The sequence below is a fragment of the Crotalus tigris genome, unplaced genomic scaffold, assembly GCF_016545835.1.
Source record: "Crotalus tigris isolate CLP2741 ecotype Arizona unplaced genomic scaffold, ASM1654583v1 scf7180000018786.1720131, whole genome shotgun sequence".
NCBI lineage: Eukaryota > Metazoa > Chordata > Lepidosauria > Squamata > Viperidae > Crotalus > Crotalus tigris.
This window is the reverse complement of record NW_024097201.1, coordinates 1261711-1285739: the sequence shown is the minus strand read 5'-3', so window position 1 is coordinate 1285739 and position 24029 is coordinate 1261711. Positions and strand designations below refer to the sequence as shown.

Genomic DNA, 24029 nt, shown 5'->3' with positions numbered 1-24029 from the left:
GTAGCTCAGTAATGTTTAGAATGGTGAGGGCTTCTCATCTAATAATACCTACACATAGGGCTTTTTTTTTTTTTTTGTCATAGAATGCACTAGAATGGAGTTCCGGCACCTTTTTTCGACGGATTTTCCAGAGTTGCCTTGAACAAAATCCTAGTCTTTCAGATACACTAAAAATTGAAGGTTTTTTTTTTCAACTACAAAGGTAAACCTTGTAGGGTAGGCAAGACGGGTTGTATGACATGTGTGAGTTCCGGCAACTTTTTTTTTTTTTTTTTTTTTACAAAAAAAGCACTGCCTATACATAATGATACAGTCCTGTGAATGGATAAATGTAATTATAATATTTAGTGCTGGAACCCAAAACTGAAGTCTTAAGTATAAGCCTTGAACAATTCTATGAACAACTGTTTCACAACCTATGTTCCAGCAGAAAGTGAAACAAGTCAGTCATAAATCACAAAATACATCATTGTATTTGCTTGTAGTAGAGCCATAAATCAGGCATCGGGCTTTCATCTGGGTTGCAGGGGATCAGGCAGTAACACTGAAGTAAAAGTCCAATTACAGAAGTCAAGCTTCAGTGCAGAGGTAGGTGCAGTTGTTGGATCCAGTCCAATAGTCAAGAATTCAAGCAACATGCATCATTCATATAACGTCCAACATCTTCTGATGTTGCAAATGTTCCTACAAAGTATCTCACCTCAGTAGGGCCCTTAATATTCAAGAATTCTTTACTACTGGAGTCAGACAAGGAAAAATGTCAGGTGGTTTCCTTTGGTTTGCTATCACTTTAACCTCTATACATGCTACTGGCATTCTCAAAACTTGGGAGGCCTTCCTCCAACTCCAGGTCAGGATCCTCTATATCAGAGAGAGGGGAAGGCAGCATCTGTATTGGTTCTTCTTTGGTTGACATTGGAGCTGAGGTTATTTTTTCCGGCTGAGTTATATTCTTTCAAGGAAGAGCAGCTGCCCACCATCTCACCCAATCATTAGTTCTGATAATTTATCAGTCTGTCTACTTTATCCATTCTGTTTTCATTAATCTTGCTAAATATTATAATTTTGTAGTCAGTCATCCAATTGAATCACCTGTTTAAAATGTATGAATTTCTGCTTGCTGATCATGTCAAGCAAGCAATGGTTCTTTCATCCAGGATCAACCAATTGATTCTTCTTGCAATCCATGCTGCTACTTTCAGTGGTTATCACTAAATCCCTAATATGAAGACAATTGCATTCTGTTTCTTACCCTTTTGCAATGCCCAGCTTTTACTGCCACATGTTAACAAAGATGGGAAACTATTGCTTTAACAATTTTGATCTTGACACGCAAATATCTTTTTCATTGGCTTTGTCTCTAGGATTTATCTTTACTTCTCCTGCATATTGTCTATCTTTTTTTTCCTGAGTCCAGAGATAGTAAAAGATAAAGGTAAAGGTTTCAGTCATGTCTAACTCTGGGGGGAGGTGCTCATCTCTGTTTCTTAGCCGAGGGAGCCAGCGTTATCCAAAGACACTTCCGTGGTCATGTGGTCAGCATGACTATATGCCGAGGTGCACGGAATGCGGTTACCTTCCCACCAAAGTGGTACCTATCTATCTACTCGCATTTGCGTGCTTTTGAACTGGTAGGTGGGCAGGAGTTGTGACAAGTAACTGGACCTTACCCAGTTGTGCTCTTAAATCTGGACTGTCAGCTTTCCAGCTAACAAGCTCAGCATTTTTAATGCTGATCTTTACTTCTCCTGGACATTGTCTACCTTTATTCCAGAGCCCACAGATAGTGCAATCTACCATTTTCATGTTTTTACCCTCTGTTTCACTAATTGTTCTGATTAATATTATCTTTCTTGTCTTAAAATTCAACCTCACATTTTACTTTACAATTTTATTTTCATTTTAGATTTTATTTTTGTCATAAACTGTTGTAAGTTACTTTCATCTAACTAAGTGTTGCCATTAGCCTATCTCATGCACTGGCATTTTGGCCTCACATTCTGATCCAGTTTTTATTTTCTGCCATTGTTACACTATATTTGCAATACAAGTTAAATAGATACATGGGTAAATATGTATCCTTGTCTCATTTCTTTTTCTATTTTGAAATATCTTGTTTTTTTCCAAATGCTATTTTAGTCTAGCTTTTCATTCAAAGTAGATTTCCTTAGAAGAATAAGAATGTGTGACATACTAAGGAATATTTATTTGTGGCATCATTTACATCAAGGGCCCTCAACCCTGGTCCGTGGACCAGTACCGGGCCACGGCATGCCAGCAACCGGTCCACACAAACAAGCAAAGCACCATCCACGAGATGCAGGCAACACACAAAACCACGCACCCTCCAATCCGTGGAAAAACCTCTCTCCACGGAATCGGTCCTTGGTGTCCAAAAGGTTGGGGGCCTCTGATTTACATAATCAAAGGCCTTTTTATCACTACCTTGGAAAACAAGTGATGGGTTAGAACACAGTGATGATTGTGATCTGATGATACAAATAATACAACATTTTGTAAGTACTTAGAATAGATATAATTCAAGTTGTTCAATATGTCCCTGATACAGTGATGTCATTATGCACATGTCATTTTAATATCCTCATAGCTTATTACAGACATCATTATTATAGTCAGAAAAGAACATCTCTTGCAGTTTTCATTTTCTGTCTTTTCATTTGATATTTCACTCTCTATGGCTCTAACTTTCTTTTTAATATTAAGAAATACTTTGCTTATGGGAGGAATTATAGAAGTTGTTCAGTAATTTAAACATTCTCTTGTATCTTCTTTCTTCAATATTAGTCATATATTATGATTATAAAAATAATAAAGGTGGGATAAAAAAATGATAAACAAACATTAATAAAACCACATTCTTCCAACTTCTAGACTAGAGTCCATATTTATTGGCTTAGCACCATTAACATTTTAATTGTTCACTCTGTAATCCTATTTATGAAGTGTTTTAGAATAGTCATTCCATCTTTTTAAATTTTGCCTCAGATATCATTTATCATTTACTGTTTATTAATCTCTAATTGCAAGTATCCTTTTACTTTCTCACGTTTTTAAAACATATTTTATTTTTCTTCCCTTTTTAAAAAATGTATTGGCATTCTTTATCAAGATATCTTTCTTTATCTTTTTTGCATGATGTTGGAAACCCGTTGTGTTCAGTCCTTGTATATCCATTTTGTTGTCCAAGTATTTCTCCATCTTTTTTGGGGAAAGTGGCATTTCTTGTTATAAAATCTATTTTGATCTTTTCCATGGAATTTTGGGTGGACTTCACTGTCATATCTCCTCCCTTTATTTTTCTAAAATATTTAATATATTTAATAATTCATGATTGGCTCCATAATAAACACTAGAAGTATTCTGCTGGACTGGATTGTATTTTTTCTGTCTTCTATTTTGAATTATTCATTGATCTGATTCCACTGTTACCCATATGGTAATGTCCAGTGTAGAGCTTGCTTTTATGTTGCTTGAAGCAAGTATTAGCAGTGAACATAAGCATTCTCTTTGCAACCCTCAACTGACAATGTCTAGTTCTTCAGTTTCTCTAGCTTTCGTATCCTAGTTGTGCAAGTACTATGCTCTTTCTAAATGGTATTTGGCACAGGTTCTATTCTGCCATAAAATTCTTCAATTTGTATTTGCTGTTGTATTTTGAAGTGAAATAATTTAAAATAATGTTAATGCTCACTAGATATATACAGTGTATTACAGCATATGTGGTATGTAGAATGAAATGCAGTTATAGAACAGTTTCTAGTCCATACCGCCTTTCCCCTCTTTTTTTTTTAGTTCTTTTTAGAAGACCCCTAAAAAGATACTTATGAATAAATCCCTTAAGTACCTATAGTCATCCCTACAGCCTTTCCTTTTGGCAGTACTCACAATGACGCAATTCTTGCATCATTCAAGATGTTTCACACCCCTTCAAAAGATTATGTGCGTTTTTATTTATTTATTTTTGCACTGTTTACTATGTGTCTGCTAATAGTTACTGAAGAAGACAAAGAGTTCTGTATTATCCACCTTTGGTGTGGGGGCTACTTTAAAGAAAATCAAGAAGGAAAAAAGATGGCCCTGCTTCATCTGGAGAATAAAAGAACCAAGAAGTTTAATAATTCATCTGTCCTGTTCTGGAAAGTGAAACTATATTCACCCACAGCTTCTTGATTGAGAGGAATGCCTCATTAATCTTAAACGGTTTGAGCAGAAACCACTAATAAAGTCAGGAAGAATAATGACTAATATTCAGGGAACAAGACATCCTCTACAGTATGTAGTCCTGAATTTATTCTTCTGGCAGTCTGTTCAAACATGAATGCCTTCATTTTATTTATAAGGCTAAATGGGAAAATAAGAATTCTAACAATTTATGTTAAAAGATTGAAAATCAGTAAATGTGTATAAATTAAATAACAGTTTTCTATGGTTTTCTCATTCATACTAAAATATTTATTTTCCACATAATTCTGAGCAGCAAATGTATAATGGAGAATATAAACTGGAAGTCTATAGCTCATAACATATTCAGGATGTACTGTCATTCCATATTGACCTTACCTAAAGTGGGTTTCATTTAACTAGCTACGTATGCTTCTGAATAAATGTATATTATCTGGTATATATTGGTGCAGCATCCTGCAGTCACGTGACTGCAGTTTGTAACATTTTTTTTTTACCAGTTTAACAACTATAATGACCACAGTGATTCACTTTATGACCATTGCAAAAGCGGTTCCGAAATCAAGTCAGGTCATATGGTAACATGCTTAGTGACTGCAATGACCTACAACAGAAATTCCAGGCTCAATTGTGGTAGTTACGTAAGTGAGGACAACCTACGTCATTAACCTTGAGCCTGCAGGCCTTCAGAAAGGCAATCAAAACCTGGTTGTTTCCTCAGGCCTTTGGGTCAAAATGAGCAGAGCTGCTTCTGGGTGCCATGTATTGTTTTAGTTGATTTTTAATTGTATGTGTTGCTTTCTTTTGCATTTGTTGCTTGATTATTTTATTCACTGCCCAGAGTCACACTGATTGAGTTGCATGGTACATGTTCCAAATAAGCAGCAGGGAAAAATGATTGGATATTTGTGAAACTGACACTTTAAAAGCCTGCACTGGAGAAATTAGTGTAACTAACAAGGACATTAAAGAAATTTGCACTTTTAAAAAGCTGGTCTGCAATTTATGTTAATGTCTATGCAAATTAGGGGAAGATTCGTATAAAATCTTCCTCTGTTCGGGATGCTGGAAACAAAATTTCAAGTATGCCCGTGGATTTTTTAAAAATCTGTTTAGAAACCTGGATAGAACATGCCCTTTAAACATAGATAATAAAATGGATTTAATTTTTACTGGCACTAAGTGCTAGTGATGACATAGCTCCTTTTCTTGGTATCAAAATCCAAGGATGTTTTTAAAATTGTAAACAAGTGTCCATTGTTAATGGCATAAATAATGCCATTTACGGCAGATGAGACAGAATTACTGTTGATAGGGACGCCAAGGAATTGGAATTCAGGCTGCACTAAACAAACCCCTTTTCTTGAAAATATTACTTCAGGGTACTCCTGGATTCATTTCTGAACTTGAATACTCAAGTTTTGACTGAGGCTTAGATTGCATTGTTATGCTTAACCATAATGTATTCCCGAGAGTGTCAGATCCTTCAGATCCATCAATTATGTAATTATGTTTAATTTAATTTAAATTTAAATTTATCAATTGAATTATGTTTTAGAATCCTGTCTACTGCGATTTGAAAAGTTCAGAAATTCCAGAATGGTGTATAGAAAAAAATTGACTATAGCCAGTCATGCATGTGACTCTATTCTTTTAAAAAAGCTGCTTGAAAGAAGTGCTTTGCAATACATGGAAATGCATAGGAACCATATCTGGATCATAAAGCAGCTGCATTGTTTGCAAAGCTGAAGCAGTTGCTTTGAAAGCTGCTCCTACCTGTGTCCACTTCATGCCATGCATAACTAGCTGCCTTCTATTTTCAGACATGATTCAGAGTGTTGGAGTGCTATAAAGACCCAAATTGGTAGTATATGACAAAATCTAGTAAAAATAAAAAGGATATTTTTATTTCATCAGATGTTGCCAGTGCTTTTTTTTTCTAAAAAAAAAAAGATGCTGGAACTCACATACTTCATACAACCCACCTTGCCCACCCTACAAGGTTCCATCCAAAAAAGGTGCTGGAACTCCGTTCTGGGCATTCTATGAGAAAAAAAGCCCTGGATGTTGCACATAAATGGATTTTGGCTGTTGAGTTTGGAAGTTTTACTTTTTTGGTTTTGCTTTGTTTGCGCATAAATATGTAAGTGGAAACTGAAATAACTTTATTATGGTCATTAACCTGCATAAGGGAATTGGCATTTGAGTATTCAAAATTAAATTGACAATATCAGGGTAATTTTAAGAAAGGTAAATGCAAAGAAAGAATTTTGGCTAAAAACAATATTAAATTAAAAAAAACATTATTGCTTGCTTAAGCTACATATGTGTGAGAAAAGAGATTAAAGTTAGCAATATGTGTAGCATAAACTTTGAATTAGCAAAGTAAAATGGATACAAATATAAAAAAAATAGATAAAACAATAAAATTATCCTAAAAGGATTTGAAGATTAACAATATAGGGGAAAAATTTGAATACATATTTAATCATATTCCTCCCCAGCCATTCTGTATACACCTTGTATAATTGCTTTAAGTGCCAATTGTTGGTAGAAAAACAAATTTAAATACAACTTTAAGTGAGATTTGCTTTTAATGTTTCCCTGCTAAATGTAGATTATAAAATGGAACATTCAGCATCCTTATCAAGAAAACACAAACACTAAAATCCTGACCTTACTGCAATAGTTAACAATTTTTTGTATAACCCATGTCAGTGTTTTAATCTTCAATCTAAATGTGTTCATTATTTTAATTTTTGTGAGTCCCTCTCATAGCCTATTGTGTTTAATCTCTGCAGTTTGCCATTAAAGATGGTTAAAGATAGGTGAAGATAGTTTTTTGCAGACCAGAGGGGGTGTGGTTTTGCCTGCATCCTGCAGATGGGGCTTCGCTTATTTGCACAGACTGGTTTCTGGCATGCCACGGACTGGTGCCGGTCCATGGACCAGGGTTGGGGACCCCTGCCTTAGTGTCTTAACATACTTTTAGTAGAATGAAATCAACAGGGGAAAAATGAGGCTGGCACTCTTATCTTTTCTAAGAATTATTTCAACTCTATTTAAGTAAAAATAGGAACATGTAATTTTTGCCATATTGTAGCCACAGATACAAAGCGCTTAGAAGGAAGGACACTCCATTCCTTTCCCTGCCCCCAAAAAGCAAGGAGTACTGCTCATATAGGAATAATTTGTCTTGACAATGATTTCTGATTTTTCCCCCTCATTCAGTCACCTGAAGAATAATTGACAAAAAAAGATAAATCAATTTACTGTGAGAATTATACTTGCCTCTTTTTTGTTCATTTTAATAGACTCTCTCCACATTTACACTCCATAAGATTCATAGCTTTTAATGAGACTATTTAAATTGAAGATTGTGTTGAGATGTAATCACTATAGCATGTGCTTGATGAGGAAATAACCTTCTGACCTGATCAGATAAGATGTGCTTGTAAAGAAAATGAAATCTAGTCTGCAGCAGTTGTCTGGGGGCATATCTTTTAAGAACACTTATCTAACAGTGATAGCAATTACTAAGGTCACAGCTTTTTGTCAGGAGCAGCAGAGGTAGGTTAACTTATACACCATTATCCAGACACGTAGTCTGACAGTTTGCCTTGCATGTGTACTAAATGACTTCCGTTATTATACCAGTCAACCAGAATCATATTCACTCAATCCACCTTTAATCTGCCTTGGCTGGTACTGACCCATTAATTCTGCTTTCCTGAAAACAATTCCCAGGTTCCCAAAATATAGATTGTAGCCCAGTATGAGCTAAGTTGATAGCATTTGCCTAGTTGATCGCAGTTGTACATTCCTGATGAGATTAGTAATATGCTACTTTTACATTTTATGTTATTAATATATATTTTTGTAGTATTATCAAATTTCATTTTGAACCTTCTAAGATAGGGGTGTCAAACTGCTGGCCCGCAGGCTGGATGCGTCATGCTGAAACCACGCCCACCGCATTGCCGGCAATGGAAAAAAAAGTCATGATACGTTGTGACACGTTCTGTGACGTTGCGAGTTTGACAACCTGGTTCTAAGGCAAAGCCTTTTGTAGAAATCTTCTCTCAAGTATTCAGAAACAGCCACATCTATTCGTTTTTCTCAGATCTCCTTCCAATAATTATACTAAGGGCAAGAGTAAATTTTACTATTAAATGTCCCTCTTTTTGTCTGTCTTTGTTAGGGAGAGGCCAAATTGTAAATCATTGTGCTTATTGGTATACTCACTCTTGTGGCTGAATGATTAGTTCTTGCAATCTATGGCAGGGGTCCACAACCCCCAGTCCATGGACCGGTACTGGGCCGCAGCATGCCAGCAACCGGTCTGCACAAACAAGCAAAGCCCCATCCATGGAACTGATCCCTGGTGCCCAAAAGGTTGGGGACCTCTGATCTATGGTATTCTTCAGCAATTAAAAACTTTTCTTTTTCATTTAACCTTTCCAGTGGTCCTCCTTTCACAGTCATGTTACAACTGGGAAAACCCTAGCCAATAACAATATACCTTTGTTGTTCGTGAATATTTTTAATTTTACTATATATTATTATTCACTTACTGCTTTGATCATGACAGCAGACTCATTAGTCACTATTTGATTGTCTTTTGATCCCTCCCCATTACAGTTCTCTTTATATGCATCTGTGTTTCCCAGACCATCTTTCATTTATATCAGGGGTTCCCAACTGGGGGTGCTTGCACCCCCTGGGGGTACGAGACGATATTCTAGGGGGTGCAAAAACTTGGGTTTAGAAGTTTCAAAATTATAGTGTATATGCATAATTCATTGCCTTTATTTCAAACTTTTGTAAGGGGTGCGAGAATATATCAGAAGTGTTCTATGGGTGTGGGTTATAAAAAAGGTTGGAAACCTTGATTTATATCATTGAAAACCTATGTTATATATGTGTATTTATTATTAAGGTTTACCAGTCCAGCATTCACATACTAATTAAAAAGAATAGTGAGGGAAAGAAATTTAATTGTTAAAAAGGGGGGGAGAGAATCTTATTGTATTGTTCTCTGATTGAGAATTATTACCAAGCTTGTGCAGTTTGATATTACTGTTTCATGTGAAAATGCCATCTTTCTTTGCCTATTTCCCTAACGCAGCTTGCTAATCACATGTTGATTGATTGATTATGTGCAATCAAGTCATTTCTTTAAGTGATAAAGCAGCATGTGATACTGAGCACCATATTATAAAGCAAGCATCCCCAACCCCTGGGTAGATGGCAAGATAGTCCAAGCCATCTTTATGCTTAGAATGAAGTACATCATTGAACATTACCACAGAAATGCTTTCTGTAGATCTTATTAATTTAAAAGACAAAGGACCGTTTTTCCGTAAATACATTGGAAAGTATAAAGTATATAAGTATATATAAGTATGAGTATATGAGTATAAAGTACTTTATATTTGATTTATAAAAATTAAGATAGTAAAATGGGACGGGAGATTTTTTTACAAATACTAACTCTTTAAAACATCAGGTATTTTATGAACAGCAAGTGACAAAGTATGAAGCTTCTTTCGTTTATCTTTGCACTTTTGGGTGGTATATTTCTCATTAATTTTATAGTCTTGCCTTATTTGGCAGGCCAGAAAATTTACTAATACAGGTTGTCCTTGACTTACAACAATTCGTTTAGTGAACATTTGAAGTTACAATGGTACTGAAAAAAAGACTTACGACCATTTTCACACTTATGCCCATTACAGCATCCTCCTAGTCACGTGATCAAAATTCAGATGCTTGGCAACAACTGACTCATATTTATGACAGTTGCAGTGTCCCAAGATCATCTTTTGCAACCTTCTGACAAGCAAAGTCAATGGGAAGCCAGATTCACTTAATAGCCATGTTACTAACTTAACAAGTGCAGTGATTCACTTAATGACTGTGGCAAAAAAGTTGTAAAATGGGGCAAAACTCACTTAATAAATGTCTTACTTAGCAACATAACTTTTGAGCTCAATTGTGGTTGTAAGTCAAGGACTACCTATAAACCAATTTAATGGTTCTGTACACATTAAGGAATGGATATGGAGATGGTTGACAGTCTATTTTGGCTTTAGATCTATCCATGTATGGAATGATTTGTAACCACTCAATATAGGTTAAGATGAGATGATTATTATTATTATTTTCAATTAATATCTTGCCTTTCTGCCCAAGAGAGAAGATGTTGCATTTATTTTCTTTGTTATATCTGAACATTAGTGCTTATCCTGCTTCCATTCCCCAATTCCTTTACATCTAAGTGAACTCCAAGGTCAAGTGGAACACTAAATATGGGTTTACTCTAGTGCTCTTTATGTAGAAATGAAAATATTGTCAGTTTCCATTAATAATGGAACTGCTATATTTTTGTGATATTCACCATCAAGACAGCTAACAAAGTGAAGAATCATATCAGTGATACATTTATGCTTAATGTAATAACTAATTGAGATCTCTCACAAACCTTCAACAAAGATATTTTTCAAAATGCTTGTTTCTTTTGCGATGAAGGAAATTCAGTTTATTCCTTTATTCCTATTCTGATTATGGTATGGACTAGAGGTTTATATCTTTTATTACATTGAAACTTTTTGTAACCTTGTGTCATTAAGTAAGTCCTTTGAACCCATGACTATTTAATGGTTACATCTTGTATTCCAAAAAACAGCATTTTTAGTAGTTATAATCTATTTCTGCAAGATCTATGAGTTTGATGCTATCCAGGCTGATTTATGTCCAGATTTTTCCATAAGGAGAAGGCATTGTTTAACCTCAATACATTTTGTTCATGCCAAAGGTGGTATCCAGAGTACATTTGAGATAGTACTTGATTTTCCTGGTTATATCTTTTTGACTTCCTTAGAGACTTCCTTTATCGCTCCAGCATTCATCAGACATTAACCTTTTATTTTCAGTGGATTACTGCTCATCCCTGCTCTGTCATTCGCTCTTGAGAAATGCACAGTGTAATCTGCAAGGGCTGATTTTGTTGTTTTCTTGTACAAATGTGGGATCATTCCACTAGGAAACTATCTTAATGAGCAGCCTTCCTTCTGTAGTTGCTCATCTAAATTTATGAAGGGTACCTACTTGGTGATAGTGATCTCTGTACTTTTGACATAACTGGATGGAAGCTTGGACTCAAGTTGATGCTCCTTCTTGCTTTCTTTATTTGTCATATCTCAGAATCTGCTCCTCTTGGGAAGCTTATTATTTACCGGTAATATAAAAATCAGTAATCATGATTCTTTGAAAAGTCATCTGTGAATCCACATAATTTTCCGCTATCCTGCTCCTGAGGCTATAAAGATTTTTCAGATTTTAGTGACCATCCTTTCAGTCTGATGACTTGAAGACTATGAATGAGCATGTTTTCTTTGGAGAAAGTCCTACCAAAATCTTATTCATCTGATAGGAAGATGATGTTCCACCCACTCAGTAATTACCAGTGAGTAGGTGGGAGCTTTTACATTAGCTGAGAGGAATCAGTGATGCTGTGTGAATGAAACAGAAACGAAGGAGGTTACAATCATCATGCTTTGCTATTACCAAATGCCTTCAATGTTTTTTTAAAGAATCAGCTTGCCTCTTGAATTTAATGCTGTTGTGATGTTTAAACAATCCAGTTATCTCTGTCATCTTATCTCCTCTCGTCTCATCCCTTTGCTTCTAATACACTCTTTCTTCCTCCTCACTGTAAACGCATCCTGTTTTTCCCCCTTTTTTGCAGTTTCTACTGGAAGGATGCACGTGTTTGTATTTTGTATTTCTATATGTAAGAAAGGTTTATGTATGTGAGAGAAAATGGTTTGTATTTGTGTCATCAATTAAATTTATAAATGGTATAGCTTATTTTACATAAACTTAATTTTAGTGTAGTTAACATTTTTTTAAAAAATATATCCTGATCATGTCTTTTTTTGGAAATGAAGTTCTAGCAGACACACAAACACACACACACACACACACACACACACAGAGAGAGAGAGAGAGAGAGAGAGAGAGAGAGAGAGAGAGAGAGACAGACAGACAGACAGACAGACAGACAGACAGACAGACAAAGAGCTAGAAGAAATTTAATCCTATAAGTAGTAAAGGAATGGCAAATGTTTAACCTATAACAGAGAAGACTAAAGGTGTTATAATGGCTATCTTAAGACATCTGAAGGATGGACATAAAGAGGAGAAAGTGGACGTCAGATGAAACTACAGGGAAATATTAGAAAGAATTTTCTAATGGTAAGAGCTGGCAGACAGAGGAATGGGCTATTATCCCTGGAGATTTTCAAGCAGAGGCTGCATAGTAATCTGTCCAAAATAATTCAGCAGATTTAAGTGTAATTTTCATATGTTATAACATTTAACAAAAATTTGTACAAATTCTATTTCCAGAATGTAATGTGATTTCTCTACTTCCACTAACTTTTTAGAGGGATTAAAATATTTAATATTTAATAAAATATTTTAATATCTCAAAAAATCACTGAAATCCATTAAAACACTGTTATTTACTGTATATTATGCTGTTGTATGATGGTAAAGATTAGATTGAGATTAATTGTTATTTATATCTTACAATCAATTATATAAAGCTTATTACAGTTTAAGGTTAATTCTTCCTCTCCTCTCCTCTCCTCTCCCATAGGAATGTTGCCTCTGTAATTTGAGAGGTGGAGCACTCAAGCAAACTACTGACAAAAAGTAAGTAACTTATCCGATAAGCTCCCTCAGTTCCATCTTTGTTATTTTATCAACAATATTGAACTTTTAAAGTATTACCAATAGTTCAACTAGCATATGGGAGGGCAATCCCATGCACTAGTTGAACTGGTGTTGAATTAAATGCTGATTGGAATTGCTGGGATATGTAATTCAGTAGCATCTGCAAGTTCCCTTACTAATTTGCTCTCTGTGACAGGCACTGTTTGCATGAGAACTGAAATACTAGTTTGAAAATTAGGGTAAATGTGACATAAGAAGCTCCATTCATTTTCAATTTCTAACAATGAGAATTTGGACACCAAGTTAATAAAGTATTCACAGATGATCTTCATGACAAACATTACTTTTAGAAGAGTCTATAGGTAAACTTGCTATTTTTAAAGCCAACTATGATTAGTCATTACAATATCTTATTTTATCTTATGTTTTAATTTACAAGTCTGCCTATTATTATTTTCCCACTAATAATTCCCTTGTATGTTTCATTTTGGAACACAGTAAATGGTTTCTTATTCACTTCATTTATTCACTGTGTTATACTATATCTATTTATCTGTTTCATTCAAATTCTAGGCTTATGTTCAGAGCAATGTAAATGTAGTACATTGCCCTGGTGATGCAGTAGTTAGAATGCAGTATTTCAGGTTAACTCTGCCCATAGTTTGGAGTTCGATCTTGACAAGGCTTGAGAATGACTCAGCCTTCCATCCTTCTGAGGATGGTAAAATGAGGACCCAGATTGTTCAGGGCAATATGCTGACATTGTAAACTGCTCAGAAAGTGCTGTAAAGCACAATGGAGTGGCCTAAGTGCTATTGCAATTGCTAATCTTTCCTCAAATCTCACTATATTCCAATTTAAAAAAACAACAAGAAATCTTTGTACTTGTTCAAAAGTGCCCTGAATATACATTTTTTTCTTTAAAAAATTCTCAAATTTTTAATTTTTAAAAACATGGTATCTGAAGAATTTGTTGTTGTTAGTTGCAAAGTCGTGTCCGACCCATCGCGACCCTATGGACAATGTTCCTCCAGGCCTTCCTATCCTCTACCATCTTCTGGAGTCCATTTAAGCTCATGCCTACTGCTTCAGTGACTCCACCTCATTCTCTGTTGTCCCCTTCTTCTATTGCCCTCAATCTTTCCCAGTATCAGGCTCTTCTCCAGTGAGTCCTTCCTTCTCATTAGGTGGTCAAAGTACTTGAATTTCAACTTCAGGATCTGATCTGAAGAATAATTATGTTCAAATGTGCATGTTACTTTGAGAAGCATGAATCAAATTCACTTAAAAATGCAGATGAAATGAAATCTGGCTAAAAATATTCATGGCTGAAAATTAAGTTAAATGTACTTAAGATATATAAAGATATATCATAAGACTTAATGATTTTTCCAGGTTTTTTTTTAATACTCTTACATGTATTATCTGTGCAGATAAAATAGTCAGTTGGGATAAATCCATTGCTGCTATAGAAGAATGAAATTCCATACTGGTTCAATGTTTGTCAAGTTAGAGACAAAGTTTGACAAAGCTCTAGTATAGAGTATTATGGGAAAATGAACGTGCAGTTACAAGTTGCCAGCTAAGCATGGAATAATAATAATAAAGGAGTATTAACTGAATTTGAATATTCTAAAATACCAACTTTAGGTCAGTTTAATTCTAAGGTAATATTGGAATACTGAATAGGTAACCACTTTGCAATCGAAGAATAAATAAATTTTATTTCCTGTTTTAAGCAACTGTAAAAGTACATACTATTAAAATAGCACATAAATTATTAAATTAAGACTTAGATATATAAATGTTTCATTCAACCAACAGGAGTGCATCACATTGGAATGGCTGATGGATTAAAACAAGGCACCCCCATGTGCATTCTCTCCCTCCCAATTTTTTATTGTAAATTATTGCTATTACAATTATTTATTGCTTAGCTATTTTATTAGCTCTTAATGTTTGTAAGCTCCCAGAATCGATTTTTGGTGAGATTGGTGGCAAAGAAGTCTAATAAATAGAATAAAATAAATAATAAATAATTGTATTTGTCTGGTTTTTCTTTCTCAAATGTATTATTGCTATAGAGATTAAATCAAAATATAATTATACCCTGGTTTAAATTAATTAAAATCATTAATATCACCTCAATATAGTTTTTAAAAAAACTAAATATGAATTAAGTTTCAAAAATTGCATAATTGATACAACTGGAAATAATCATATGGAGAAAAAGAGAAATTAAATTGAATACAGTACTTTTATTTGATATGTCTACCTGAAGGTCATATTTAAAAATGAATTCAACACTTTAAAATATTTAAAACCATGATTTTGATTTACATGCAGTTTTGGAAATATGCAAAAATAATTACATGAACTTTTGTTTTAAATTTTTTAATGTTTGTATTTCTTTTGTCTTTGCATGCATGTACTTTTCTATAATTTTATAGGTGGGCTCACGTCATGTGTGCAATTGCTATTCCGGAAGTGAGGTTTGGTAATGTCACGGAGAGAACGCCAATAGACACGAGCAGGATACCGTTGCAGAGATTGAAATTGGTGAGTAATAATACTCTAAATTGTTACTATAATATATAATTTATGGTCATAAGGCATAGCAAATTTTTAAAATTATATAAATAATAGGTACATTGCTGTATTTTCAATACAGTTAAGTTTACCTTAAAAATTTTTATCAATAGCAGACTGGAAGCATATACATTCACCTGCAAGATTATAAGATCACATCATTTAGTGTTTTTTTTTCCTTTTGTGCTTTACTCTTTCTTGCTTTTATTTATTTATTTTGCTCCATTGCCAGGTATAAAACCCTAAAGTTTTCTTATGTTTCTAAAATAGGTTAGTTGAAATATTTACAGAAAGGAACAATTTTTCCAGCTATTATTGCAAATATGTTTGCGAGCTGTATATCACAAAGTTCTGCCTCAACAAGCATCAAGTGACAAGTGTTCTTTAAAAAATATTCTTGGTGCTACTGTAAGAGCCAGCACCGGAAGTTGGTTAATGCATGGACAACAAAAACACATTGTAGATTTAACTGAAACCTTGCAGAACATTTGAGTATTGGGTATGGCTATTTATATCTCCAAATAAATATAAATAAATTTATATGTATTTGGATATGTAAATAACCATATCCAATTGTGTATATAACAAACTGTAGGAAGGTCAGGGAATGGATTGGATGGGGGTCTTGCTGTTTATTTGAAATAGGATATAAAATCAGATGTACTAAATCATTGGAAGACTAGTATTTCTAAGAACAATTTTTGTGATGACCCTCTAACCATAAATAGGGATATGCTATTGCCATCTGTTTAAAATTCTGAAAACTATCTTGAGGTGGTGAAAGGCATCAGGCATACAAAGGAAAAAATGTAATAATGCCTAGCTCATGGCAAAGAAACCAAATTTCTAGCTATCTGTATCATTAAGAATGGGGCGGCAGGGCAATTCTAGATTTACCTACATGATAAGCATGGTTTTTAAGCATTAGGGAACCAAAAGTACACATTAAATGGAAAACTGTTGATGCTCCATTGTCATATTTGACTATAAAAGGGAAAATTCTTAATATTGAAGGGACTGATGAAAAAGACACTGATAGGACATATCAAGAGGAACAAATCTGTTTTGCTTAGAGTTTACTTAAAACCATAAAAATTGAGACTTATCCAGGATTGTTCAACAAATCTAGACAATTTCCATCTAGTCTTTAATTTTCCCCTTTTGGGGAAGAGTGTTGAGAAGGTGGTTGACTTACAGCTTGAGAGGACCTAGGAAAAAGCAAATTATCCTCCATCCTGTCAGCCAGGACTGAGGCCTGGCCATAATACTGACATAGCATTGGTTGCATTTTTTGATGTCCTTTGATGAGCTTGGGATGAGAGTACTACATTCATCCTGGTCTTCCTTGATCTCTCAACAGCCTTTGTTCCCCTTGATCATGAATCCTTCTGGGATGATTTAGGGCAGTGGTTCTTAATCTTTTTGAACGAATCGCCGCCTTGAGCCAATGAGGAAGTTGTCATCGCCCCCTCCCCCAACATAACCTCTCAATCACAACATAGAAAATAATTCTTCAATTTATGCAAACATTTTTTTTGTTTTCTTTAAAATTGTCATCAGGACATATGATGCAAATAATTTATTTCCAGTCTTTTTCCCATATCTCAACGTTGTGAAAAAATTTGGTGCCACCCGTCATTTTATTCCCAAACTTCGTGATACATCTATTTCATTATTATCTTATTTATTCAAGACACTTAAATGTAATGACCACTGAAAACAAAATTCAGTTGCAAGAAAGTGAAATGCCCGAAAAGGAAAACAGTAACATTTAATGATTGAATTACAAGTGAAATTTAAGATGCAAAAAGAAATATAAAAAGGGCATAAAAACAAACCTCAATGCAGGAACTAAGAATTTCAAGACGAAAACTCTGAAACTAAATTAAGATTCGAGGAAAGTATATATAGTCACGCACACTGTAAAAAGGTTTAAAAAGACACAAAGAAAATATAATATCGAACTGGAGTGCACGCTAAAAAAGTACAATACAAAGAGACACTCAAAACAGCATGCAATGTTTTGAAAGAAGCGCTATCCCCTCCATCACTGCCCATTCTGGCCAATGGCATGCCACTGTATGGGTAGAGCAGGGATAAGCAACCCAAAACACTCAAAGAGCCACTTGGACCCGTTTCCCATCGAAAACAAAACACTGGGAGCTGCAAAACCCTTTTGATATCTAAAATGAAGATAACACTGCATATATCCTTTTTTACCTTTATTATATACTAGCTGTACCCAGCCACGCGTTGCTGTGGCTCAGTCTGGTTAAATGGAAAAGAAAGAAAAGAGAAAGCGCACGTTTGTGATATGTTTAATTTCACAATGCTTGTGGGTATACAATATTTTTTGTTGTTCCATTGTCTGTGCAGATATAGAGATTGTCTGAAATCGTAGCATGTGTTGTTTTTATGTCCAACAGATGGTGCTGTTTTTCAAAAAAGCATGTTTTTACCTGTCACAGGTGTGACATCTATATAATATAGGTATATAAAAACACATGCGTATTCGAATGCAACGTTGTATCAAAATTTCAAAGCAATCGGTGAAGAACTTTCGAAGATTGAAGATTTTGAACAAATGAACATTTACATTTTTATTTATATAATAGATATATCTTCAGTGTTATCTTCATTTTAGATGGCAAAGGGGTGTCTCTCTCTCTCTCTCTCTCCCTCTTTCTGCCCTTGGTCTGCCAGTCCTCTTCCCTCACTGTGTGTGTGTGTGTGTGTATGTGTGTGTGTGTGTGTGTGAGAGAGAGAGAGAGAGAGGGGGGGGGCACTTGCGCTTCCTCTCTCTCTTTCCTCTCTCTCTCTCTCTCTCTCTCTCTCTCTCTCTTTCTCTTTCCCCTCTCCCTCTCTTTCCTCTCCCTCCCTCCCCCCTTCTTTCTCCAGTTGAGGAGAGAGAGAGAGAGAGAGACAGAGAGAGAGAGAACGAAAGGCAGAGGGTGCTGAAGGGCAGGGAGGGGGGGCAGGAGGCAGCAGAAGACCCCATCACTGCTGGAGGCACTTAGCTCCGCTGCCCGCTGGGCCTGCAGGGACACCCCGGCTCACGGTCACATTGGCAGGCCGTCCATGTGCTGCTGGCATCCCTGGGCTCATGTCGGGGCCATGGGGCATCTGCGGAATGCCCCGCCCATTGGCTGCATCGCCAAGCTTCCCCTCATGCTGCCGGCATCCCTGGGCTTAAGTCACGGGGCATCTGTGGAACACCCCCCCGTCAGCTGCATCGCCAAACCTTGTCCTGCGCCACCGGTATCCTCGGTTGGAATCGGGGCAATGATCCACCTCCCACCAGGACCAATGCTGGAGCCTCCTGTGCTGCCAGAAGGTTTGTCATGCTGGAGTTGCTCCGCACCGCAGGGCACTCCTGGCGATCTGTGACCCACCAGCATTGCTAGGGAGTGATTCGGCCACCGGCCCAGCCAGGACTGCTGCCCTGGGGGCAGCAGGAGGAAGAAGGGGAGGAGGAGGAGGGCAAGGAAGCCAGCGCTGGGCCCCAGGAAGAGGTGCTCCCACGGATCCAGCCAGGGCTCTTCTGCTGCTGGTTGAAAAATGCCTCCCCCTCCCTTTCTTTCCCCCCATCTTCTGCTCACCTCACATTCTTCGCCGACAAAGCAGCCAGGATTCTGGCGCGCCTTCCCGGCCACCTGGGCCAACGATCCCATGGCTGGAGATTTTAGGGGCTGCTCTTGGGTCCGCAGCTTGTGGGAAGGCTGGCCCATTCAGCTGAGACTCTGGCAGGCTGTTCCCAGCGGAGATCCCGGGGCTTCCCCATGTGGTTCCCTGGCCACATCCACCTCGGACGGGGCCAGCCAGGGAAAGGGACTTCCTGGCCGCGCTTCTCCCAGGGGGTGGGGCACCTGGGTGCAGGGCCAATCAGGAGCCCTGTGAGGGGGCAAATCCACATGAGAGAGAGAGAGAGAGAGAGAGAGAGAGAGAGAGAGAGAGAGAGAGAGAAGCACAAGTGCCTCTCTCTATCTCTCTCTGCAAATGGCGGAGGAGGCTCGGAGCCACAGGGGAAGGCTCAAAAGTGTCCCCAAAACTTCTTGCTCCATCGCCCCCATATCGCCCCCTTTTCGTTCCTTCGGCCCCGCATCACCCCTTTTTGTTCCATCGCCCCCCTGAAAAATGAAATGGCCCCCTGGGGGGGCGACATCACCCAGGTTAAGAACCACTGATTTAGGGGATTAGAGTGTGAGACATTGTGCTATGGTAGTTTTCCTTTCTTTGGGACCAGTTCCTGTCAATGTTGGTAGAGGGCTGAGGTCAAGCCAGAGGACCTGCTTTGTGGCGCCTCAGGCTTCTACTTTCTTTTAATTCCAATTTAACATCTAAGCTGCTGGAGAGTCATTTGTGGTTATGATATGTCATATCCTCAGTATCACACATCTCTGCCACAGATTGATCAAGAAGCACCACTGAGGTCCTTTATTTTTATTTATTTCTTAAAGATGACCCAAAGTCAAAGAAAGGAAATTTGATTGTTCTTTTTGGTTTGGGTTTTTTTCATGAGATGCCTTAATGTGCTACAACATTTGTTGTGATTATTTAAACATATTCTGATTCTCCTGTAACTATAGGTTTAGCAGACAAAATATGATGGATTTATTGAAAGTTGAGTGACAAAAAAGCAGCACAAAACATATCTTCTCTTAGGGCATTTCAGTTGGGGCCCTTCTCATCTTCAGATTTGGAGATCAGTGGTGTTTTGATTGTAAAATGAAGATTAAATAATAAAAGTATCTGGACAATACCTTTTCCCCCTCAGATAACGCTTTTTTGAAACTCAGATGGACCATAGCATATCAATATGCATATTGCTTCTTTGCTTTCATGTATGAATTTATCTTTGAGATCCAAGTCTTCCACAGCTGAAAATAAGGAGATTGCCGGCAGTTGCTCAAGTCAGAAGCACAGATGTTTATTATACACATGAAGTGTCTGGTTAGCTCACAAACAGCAAGAAGAATATTTTATTTTTAAAAATAGCTAATGTTTTCATTTCCCTCAGGGGAAAAAAGGGTAAAACAGCTTTTATTTACTCAAGCAATGAACTGTTCATATGCTTTGCACTTTTACATTGTCAGCATTAATCTTCATAAAATTCCAGATGTTCTGAGTGAAGTTTTGTATGTGTATAAAAAAATGAAGAACCCATTTAAAATACTGGCTAAGTCAATTCAGCAATAGTTTAATTATGAAGTTCAGAGATGGTTTCCCTTTCAGAAAACTTTTGGGGTAAAAAAAGCAATTGAAAAAAATAATTATGCAGAACTATATTATGAAGATTTTTATTTTCACATTTTTGCACAGTTGCATTCTTTTCTAATATGCTATTACTGAAAAAATAGGAAGTAACTTAAAGACCGGCTTTATTTTCTAATAATAATTGTAAAGCTGCAGTAATTGTACAGCAGAGCCTGACGGCCAAATGCAGTTCTATTAAATCTTAAAGTGCCCAGTAGCTTTCAAAAGTTGTTACTAAATTTTAATTTCAGTGCAACTGAGGTAAGATGTTATTAAATTATGCCTGGAGAATAATCATATTAATTGTATATAAGTTTTATTACATGGAAAGGGGAGGAAATTTACTGTTTTGTCCTGATCCGCCCTCCCTTATGTACCTCTCAGAGGCCAAATGCTGTCTTCAGTCTGGGTAAAAAAAGAATGTACCTTATGTAAAGCATTAGGATAAAGACATAGCCAATTGTGGCAACGCAGAATAATAAAACTAAAATAATGTGCTTATGTATAAAATAATATGAACTACTGTATTTTGAGAATATAACAATGATTAAAATAAAGATCAATGCTTGGAGGCCAACATTTGGACTTCATTGTGTTGTCATTAAGTCTTCCTTCTTAATTTTTTTTTTTAATTTAAGCAGACTGAATGACATGAGAAGTAATACTTATCTGTACAATGACTGGCAGTGATTTTTTCTTTTCTGCCACATAGTTTCCTATTAGTTTTACATTTCAGACAATTTTTTTCCAAGCAGAGAGGAAAATGAGTTTTGAACAGACTGAAGTTGCCTTGCGCTTTTGGTTACCTCATATTTATATTTGAGAAGTTAATACTTCTCAAATCCATGAGTACTTTTTGGATGAGGACTAGTATTTTGAAAATAAAATTACAATGCAATGATAGCAAATCTATGATGTTTTCAATATGTAGTAAGGTCAAAGTTTTATCTGAATGTGCACTTGAATGTGCACATATGCCAATTTTTTAAAAAATAAAATGGAACAGTTGGTATAGTAGTGCTAAGGTGTCCATACTGTAACCCATTTTTAAAATAAAATCTAAAAACAACTAAACAAATTTGCTCATTGTCTTGGATTTAATTTTACAAGAAAATGATTAAGTACAAAGTTTTGAAAAGATATACCCTTTTTTCTAGGAGTGTACAAATATTTGACACTGATACACTACACTATTGTCATGCAATTTCTGGAATATAAGCAACTATTGATTAACTTTCAGCATTTCAAAAATATTGCTGCAGGCAGTAATATGAAGGAAAGTCATTATACTGTACATTAACTTATACATTGACATCTGACTTCCGTATTTTCTGTTTTGGAATAATACTCAGAATTGTTCAACCATATTTCTACAGTGTTTCAAAGTAATATTAAAATACATTGATGAAGAATGAATGCTTGCATTTTTCAGTCAGAATGTTGTTAAAATATAGTTAGTAGACTAAAAATTCACCAGAGAGTTTTTTGGTAGTTAATAATTTATGGTTGCATTAAAATGATGCTATATATATCTTATCATACATTTTTGTTGATCTGATTTTAGTAGCGTAAAAATGAATGAAACATTCATTTTCCTCAAAATTATATGTTGCAGTAAATTGATTTTGCTGTGGTTAATTTTGTATGTAGGTAATATAGCTGTTTTTTTTAATAAAACATATATTGGACTAATACACTACTTTTAAAATTCTGAATGTATGGAAGTGAATTGTAGATTATAAATTTAGTACTATTCTTCCTAAATAAACAGTTATAGTTATAGTTTTGAAAAACTGATCCATCAAAACTATTCAAGACTTTAAAATGATGGAAAAAATATTAAATACATTCCACAAACTTCTGAGAGCACATTATTTTTACAATATTTACACATTGGAACACATAGACATTTATGCCTGTAGATCAATTATTAACCAATGTTTGATGTCTATAGCAGAGTAAATGAAATTTTCTCTTATATTATTATTTGATATTACAAATTGTTAAATATCAGCTTTTTACATATCCATAAATAATTTGAAATATTGTGAACATAAAAGTCTGCATTTATGAATAATTCTGAATGTAAACTCTAATAATTTACTTACACACATTTGGAGTACTTAACAATATAGGCAGTCCTCGAGTTATGAATATAATGGAGTCTGCCCTTTCCATTCGTAACTTGAGGATTCGTAGAAATAAATATTGTACCTTGAACGTGATTCACTCCCAGCTTTCACCCACACATTCTCTAATTTAATACGTGGGCGAATGTGCGGCTTGCTAAATGAACATGAGGTATGGGGGTGGGGAAGTCCATGGGGGGGCTAGTAATGGAACAGGCCATCTGCTTCAGACCACCCAAGTCCCCCCATTAAGATTCCTCATGTTCCCTCCCCTGGGGTCCTCACAATTGCTCCCCTGCCCAATCCTGCTGCTTACCTTGTGAATATCTGTCTCTTTTCCAGCCTCTCTGTTTCTTTCTCTGCTCCCAACAAGAGCAGAGGGAGGCCTCCGAGGCCAAGAACAAACCTCCAGGACCACGTGGCCACTGCCCATGGCCTCTGTTCTGGGCCTCAGAGGCCTGGAGGAGGCCTCAGAGGCCCAGAACGGGATTCCAAAGGCTCGCAGAAACATCCTCCAGCCTCCTTTCCAAGTGGCAGTGGCTTGGAAAAGGCTTCCAATGTCCAAATTGGGCCTCTGAAGGCCCACAGAAGCATCCCCCAGCCTCCTTTCTTTGTTGCAGATAACAGAGGCTTAAACTACCATGAGATCATGTGAAATCAGTAGCATGAGATCTCTTACCACTGATCTCGCGTGATCTTGCTTTAGGCCTTCATTCTCTGCGAATGCACTGAAGGCCTGGAGCAGCCAAGAAAGTGAAGGATCTCTTGATCTTTGCAAGGTCTAGTGCCTAGGGAGATCCGGGGGGGGGGGAGGGAGGGAATGGCCAGGGTGAATGTTGCAGTGCCACTGCAGCCATTCGTAAGGGTGAACAACTGCCGTGGTGCAACAACATTTGTAATTTTGGGATTTTTCGTAAACACTAGGGGGCGCTTATCATGTAACTTCAGACATTTGCTAAGGGAATGCTCGTAACTTAGGGATTGGCTGTATGTATCATGTTTATTTTAAACAATTTTTAAAATTTATTAAAATTAAATTATAAAGAAATTCCGAGAAATAAGATTGCAACAGCAATCTGGTTAATGTTATCAGATTGATTTTATTCTCAATAG

At 36.3% G+C, this 24029-nt stretch overlaps 2 protein-coding genes across 10 annotated transcripts in view; one reads left to right on the top strand and one right to left on the bottom strand.

The window, feature by feature from the left end:
* The window catches only part of KDM4C (lysine demethylase 4C), a 192047-nt gene that overhangs the window by 123915 nt on the left and 44103 nt on the right, over positions 1–24029 (top strand). For all 9 annotated transcript variants that reach the window (XM_039356156.1, XM_039356157.1, XM_039356154.1 and 6 more), the window contains 2 exons: positions 12869–12924; positions 15396–15504. In XM_039356156.1, coding sequence (XP_039212090.1) covers positions 12869–12924; positions 15396–15504 — 165 coding nt within the window. The remainder of the gene's footprint in view (positions 1–12868; positions 12925–15395; positions 15505–24029) is intronic.
* The window catches only part of LOC120313822, a 68190-nt gene that overhangs the window by 39443 nt on the left and 4718 nt on the right, over positions 1–24029 (bottom strand). The window lies entirely within an intron of this gene.